We start from the raw sequence: 6,651 nt of genomic DNA on the forward strand, positions 1-6,651 counted from the left end.
CCTTCCCTTCCTTTCCCCATAACAGACACCTTGTGAGGTAGGTGAGGCTGACAGAATTCGGACAGAACTGGGATTAGCCGCAAGGACACCCAGCAGGCTCATGTGGAGGAGTGGGGAATCAAACCTGGTTCTCCAGATTAGAGTTCACCACATCTAACCATGGCTCCATGTTGGCTCTCTAGAAGGGGAATAAATGTTTTAAATAAATAAATAATAAATAAACATGCAATCTAGGTAGTCTGGAGATCAGCTATAATTCTGGGAGATCTCCTCCAGCTCCCACCTGGAGGTTGGCAACCCTACATACAACAGAGATCAGTTCCCCTGGAGGAAATTACTCTTTTAGAGAGTGAACTCAATGGCATTATACCCTGCTGAGGTCCCTTCCCTCCCCTCCCTAAGACACTGCTTTCACCTGCCATTTTCCCACCTCAGTGTCTAAAATAATAGGAATTTCAAAAGATCTGAATGTTCCCACCTGGGAAAAAATTGAATTACTAATTTTGCCTTAAAAACCAGAAAGGGGTGGGGGAATCTCAGGTTTTAAAATAGGGTCGCCAGGTTCCTCTTCACCGCCGGCAGGAGGTTTTTGGGGCAGAGCCTGAGGAGGGCGGGGTTTGGGGAGGGGGGGACTTCAGTGCCATAGAGTCCAATGGCCAAAGCAGCCATTTTTCTCCAGGTAGACTGATCTCTATCAGCTGGAGATCAGTTGCAATAGCGGGAGATCTCCAGACACCACCTGGAGGTTGGCAACCCTCGTTTTAAAACCTATTCCAGTTGCACAAATATCTCCCAATGACAACTACATCCTTTGTGTAGTGTGTGAAACAGCCGCCTCCTTCCCAACGATAAGTATTGATGTAATTTGAGGCTTACCTGAGTGAGATGCCCAGGCCCTGCCCAGTTGGGTGTGTCCTAGGAAAGAGGTGGCCTGCTCTGAGCCAGAAGCACTAGTGACTTGCGAGGACAAGTTGTGGTAGGCATTGTGACCTCATCAAGTTGGCCTGTGACATCATGGCTTAGTGGCTAGTCAGTAGGACCATCTCCGAAGAAAGGCAGTTGGTAGTAGAGGAGGGTCAATGGGGCAAGACGGTCAACTGATCTCTGTCGGCTGGAGATCAGTTGTATTAGCAGGAGATCTCCAGCTAGTACCTGAAGGTTGGCAACCCTATCAGCAGGGTATTATGCCCTAGAGTCCATGCTCCAAAGCAGCCATTTTCTTCAGGAGGCCTGATCTCTGTAGTCTGGAGATGAGTAGAAATTCCAGGAGTTCTCCAGGCAGTTCTGTCTGCAGGCCATAGTTTGTTTCCTCAAGGATAACAAGGATGCCGGCGGCATCAGACTGAATTCCCTCCCCAAAAAATTAATTACAGAGCCACCTAGTTGGGGATCATGTGGGCTGTAGTCAACCAGCAAGTAGGGTTGCCAACCTCCAGGTACTAGCTGGAGATCTCCTGCTATCACAACTGAACTCCATCCGATATAAATCAGTTCCCCTGGAGAAAAGGGCCGCTTTGGCAATTGGGCTCTATGGCATTGAAGTCCCTCCCTTCCCTAAACCCCACCCTCCTCAGGCTCCGCCTCAAAAACCTGCCGCTGGTGGCGAAGAGGGACCTGGCAACCCTACCAGCAAGATACACCCTTAGCCAGAGTGACACACAAAGACAGTACACCAGAGCAGCTGTGGTTTATTCGCCTCTCCTCCCAAGATAGTCTCAGATGGCAAAGCTCCACCTGACATCTTGCCTTAGGTGCCAGACCCCTTGCAGTTCCTGATATTGCTGGGGCTCTGAGCCAGGTCTGTGAGCCCAGAAATCCCCTTGTCCTTTCCGCTTTTGTCGAAATGCTGCATGGGTGAGCCCAAGCACTTGCTGTTGCCTGTTGGTCTCTCCACCCCACCGGCCATGACAGATTTCTATAAGACAGAGGGGCAAGAAGTCAGGTGAGGTGGGGCTAAGGTTGCCAACCTCCAGGTACTGAAACAAGCTAATGACTATGCATAATAACAATGATGTATTGAATGTAACAAGGTGCTACACAGCCAAACAATTGTACATAAATAATTATATAGTCCTGGTACAGCAACAATCAATCCAAGGTCGATGTCTTCAGTTGAAGAAAAATAAGAAGGGATACGATTGTTTCAATTCTTCCTCAGTCCCTTTAATTATTGGTGTCGAAATAAGTACTTTTTCAGCATAAGCTTCTGTAGCTTCAATAATCTTTCATAGAATTCTTAATCACTCCCCTTAAGGGATCAAAAAGCAACCATGTATCTCTTTATATTAATAATTCCAACAATAGGATATCCATTTATCACGGTTGCACAAGCTTGTATCCCGTTCGGGAACGTGGTAACTGTGAACCTGTCTGTGCAACCATGATAAATGGATATCCTATTGTTGGAATTAGTAATATAAAGAGACACATGGTTGCTTTTTGATCCCTTAAGGGGAGTGATTAAGAATTCTATGAAAGATTATTGAAGCTACAGAAGCTTATGCTGAAAAAGTGCTTATTTTGACACCAATAATTAAACGGGACTGAGGAAGAACTGAAACGATCGTATCCCTTCTTATTTTTCTTCAACTGAAGACATCGATCTTGGATTGATTGTTGCTGTACCAGGACTATATAATTCTTTATGTACAATTGTTTGGCTGTGTAGCACCTTGTTACATTCAATACATCATTGTTATTATGCATAGTCAATAGCTTGTTTCTGTACTTATTTTCTAACCCTAGGTAATGGTACAGAGGTGTTAATTTGGATTGCTAACCTCCAGGTACTAGCTGGAGATCTCCTGCTATTACAACTGATCTCCCACCGATAGAGATCAGTTCACCTGGAGAAAATGGCCACTTTGGCAATTGGACTCTATGGCATTGAAGTCCCTCTCCTCCCCAACCCCGCCTTCCTCAGGCTCCGCCCCAAATACCTCCCACCAGTGCAAAGAGGGACCTGGCAACCCTAAGTGGGGCTGGTGCTGGGCCGATTCCAGAATACACAACATTCAGGGATGGGACAGGCAGCTGGTCAACTGAATTTGAGGAATGCACCCCTCACGTATAGAATGGAATTAGATGGCGTTGCATTTTATCCAGAGAGGGATCTATAGAGGTAGGATGTATTGGTTCCATTCCTGCCACATTGGAGACTGGATTACTTGGCTTCCAAAAATTTCAGTAGGCTTTGCTCAAATACCATCAAACCCATATTTGTAGTCATGAGGACTAGAAACTTGCTCTTTTAAAAATAATAAAGCTGAGATTATCGAGAAAATTGCATTCCGTGCCCAATAGTCTATTCTGCGCATTTTCAGAAACATGGCAAATAGGCCTGCCCTGCAGTCAATTCCTTTTAAATGCATTCAGTTTTTTTTAAGGGGGTTTGCTCCCACGTCACAGGAAAGCCAGGTGACACTCACAGTGGCCTCCCCATCGGCTGGCTCCTTGCCCTCCAGCAACTTGAACGTTGCCTGCAAAGCATCCTCGGGCGATTTTTTGCTGAACCGCTTTCCACACAAAACCTTCATGGCCTGCAAGAACTCAATGTAGTTGATGGTGCGGGCCCCCTTTGCCCTGGGGGTTGCAGTGAGAGAAAGACACCTGTTACCTTTGAATCCCAGAGACTTTTTTGGTTTCATACCTTTGTCACCTATATGTCCCCAAGGAGCTCAGGGCATTCTAGGTGTGATTATCCCTTTAAATTTTCAGAACAACCCTACGAAGTAGGCTAGGCTCAACAATGGCACTTTATGATCAGGTTTGCAGATCGGGATGACATTTAGATTAGGAGGTTCAAAGATGGTGCAGATGTCTATGCAGACGCCATGTAGCACCTTTAACCATCTATGGCCATTCTGTGAAAGGCCAGCATGGTGTAGTAGTTAAGAGCAGTGGTTTGGAGTGGTGGACTCGGATCTGTAGAGCCGTGTTTGATTCCCCACTCCTTCACATGAGCAGCGGAGGCTAATCTGGTGAACTGGATTTGTTTCCCCACTCCTACACGAAGCCAGCTGGGTGACCTTGGGCAAGTTACAGTTCTATTAAGAGCTCTCTCAGCCCCACCTACCCCACAGGGAAGGGAAGGTGATTGTAAGCCGGTTTGAGTCTCCCTTAAGTGGTAGAGAAAGTCAGCATATAAAAACCAGCACTACTTCTTCTCTGATTAACTCTGGGCTGGACTGGTGTAACGTGACCTGGGTAGGTCTGCCCTCGAAGGCTGTTTAGGAACTTCGACCAGTTCAAAATGTGGGAGTGAGATAACATAAGCTGATTTTGAAAGGGCTTTATCGGTTTGCAGTTTACTTTCAGGCTTAATTCAGAGTTATCACTGACAAATCCCTAGCTGGTCTCGGATTGAGGTGCTTGAAAGAGAACCACATTCTCCTGTACATATCAGCCCACTACTGAAGATTTTCATCAGGGCCCCTGCTTTACATGCCCCATTTAACTGAAGTTCATTGAGTAGGCAGTGGCAACAGAATATTTTATGTTGTGGCACCTAGATTTCTCTCCCTGCAGAAACTCGCCTGGTTGCTGTAGGGCCAAATCTTTCAGCACCAGGTTAAGACTATATGATGTTTGATTCAGGACACAACATCACTAACATTTGAAAGAAGCAATAATGAAAAACTGTTTTCAAAGCTTTAAAGGTAAAGGTCCCCTGTGCAAGCACCAGGTCATTCCTGACCCATGGGGCGACGTCACATCCCGACGTTTACTAGGTAGACTTTGTTTATGGGGTGGTTTGCCAGTGCCTTCCCCAGTCATCTTCCCTTTACCCCCAGCAAGCTGGGTACTCGTTTTACCGACCTCGGAAGGATGGAAGGCTGAGTCAACCGGGAGCCGGCTACCTGAAACCACCTTTCGTTGGGATCGAACTCAGGTCGTGAGCAGAGCTTGGACTGCAGCTCTGCAGTTTACCACTCTGCGCCATGGGGCTCCCTTTTCAAAGCTTTAGCATCTGGTTTAATGCTGATTTTCACTGCTGTGTTTTATCTGATTTTTTTTGTCGGTCTGTACTCTCTTCTTGCTGAAGATGCTAAAGCCCACCCACCCCCATCCCCTGGCTATTCATCTGATGGTTATGTTTCAGACATTTGGCTGTGGCATTATTGAACGTTGGTTTTAGCGGCGATTTGGCCTGGCGGAATAGCTCTTTTTTATAGGCTCTGAGGAACTCTCCAAAGTCCCTCAGGGCCCTGGTCTCACTAGAGAGGCTATTCCACCAGGCGGGGGCCAGGGCAGAAAAAGCCTGGGCCCTGGTCGAGGTCAGCCAGACACTCCTCGGCCGGGGACCACCAGAAGGTTGGTATTAGCTGAACGAAGAGTCCTCCGGGGAACATACCAGGAGAGGGGGTCCCGCAAAGGTCCCAGACTCTCTTCGAATGAGGTGCACCCTGCTCTCCACAAGGAGATAAAAATCCCTGTATGGAGACAGCCTTGTATCTACACTATCCCAGATTATATGACCTATAAAAGGAGATTCAGGTGTGAACTATGGCAGAAAGAAGCAATGGAAGGTGAGAGAAATGTGGGTTTCTGTCTCACAGCACGAAGAAGAAGAAGAGTTGGTCTTTATACCCTGCTTTTCTCTACCTTTAAGGAGTCTCAGAGCAGTTTAGAAGAAGAGTTGGTTTTTATATGCCGACTTTCTCAACCACTGAAGGCAGAATCAAACCGGCTTACAATCACCTCCCCTTCCCCTCCCCACAACAAGCACCCTGTGAGGTAGGTGGGGCTGAGAGAGCTCTAACAGAGCTGTAACTTGCCCAAGGACACCCAGCTGGCTTCGTGTGGAGGAGTGGGGAAACAAATCCAGTTCACCAGATGAGACTCCGCTGCTCATGTGGAGGAGCGGGGAACCAAACCCGGTTCTCCAGCTCAGACTCCACCGTTCCAAACCACCGCTCTTAACCACTACACTGGCTCGCCTTCCCTTCCCTACCTTGTGAGGTAGGTGGGCTGAGAGTTCGCAGAGAACTGTGACTAGCCCAAGATCATCCAGCAGGCTTCGTGTGGACGAGTGGGGAAGCAAACCCAGTTCTCACATATGGTTTCAACATTCCTCACCAGCCACCACCACCCCCCAATTCTTCAGCTCACCTGACTTTGTTGAAGGCAATCTTCACATCATCGCTGTTCACAGTCGTCCCATCCATCACGCCACACTCCTGACACATCTTGGAAAAATTCTTGTCCGTCATGACATTTCCTGGGGTGGACGTGTTTCCATAATTGGCAAATTTAAGGAAGGCCTTTTCCAGCTCTGACATCCTTCAGCATCCTCCGACATCCTCTAACTGCAGAGGAAGGAGTTGAAGGAACACAACAGGATGTTCTTAGGAAAGGCCCAGCTCCACACGGTTCAAAAAAGAGCTGTGGTCTTCAAATCTGGGGCTGGAGGCCCTGAAAAGAAGACAACAGGCGCTACAGATAATCTCTCTCTAATGAAGAATTGCAGGGAGACAGGATTCTTATTTCTTGCTTGAGACAAGCAAGCAGACTCAGTTCAGGGAAGCCAGAGACTAAATGGACCCTAGAGCCACCAACCACCAAATGGGTGCTGGAGTCCTCCTAGAATTAGTTGATCTCCAGACTACAGAGATAAGTTGCCCTAGAAAAAATGGCAGCTCCGGAGGGTGG

The 6,651-nt window shown here is 47.5% G+C and overlaps 1 protein-coding gene across 1 annotated transcript; it reads right to left on the bottom strand.

Annotated features, from left to right (window-relative positions):
• Nucleotides 1–1,747: 1,747 nt before the first annotated feature.
• On the bottom strand, nt 1,748–6,281 carry LOC130490567 (tubulin polymerization-promoting protein family member 2-like). Its single transcript, XM_056864388.1, has 3 exons — nt 6,112–6,281; nt 3,429–3,582; nt 1,748–1,915 (listed from the first exon to the last, which is right to left on the bottom strand). Exons 1-3 carry the CDS (start codon nt 6,279–6,281, stop codon nt 1,748–1,750), a joined length of 492 nt encoding a protein of 163 aa, XP_056720366.1.
• Between the last annotated feature and the right edge of the window lie 370 nt (nt 6,282–6,651).

The sequence above is a fragment of the Euleptes europaea genome, chromosome 18 (assembly GCF_029931775.1).
Source record: "Euleptes europaea isolate rEulEur1 chromosome 18, rEulEur1.hap1, whole genome shotgun sequence".
Taxonomy (NCBI): domain Eukaryota; kingdom Metazoa; phylum Chordata; class Lepidosauria; order Squamata; family Sphaerodactylidae; genus Euleptes; species Euleptes europaea.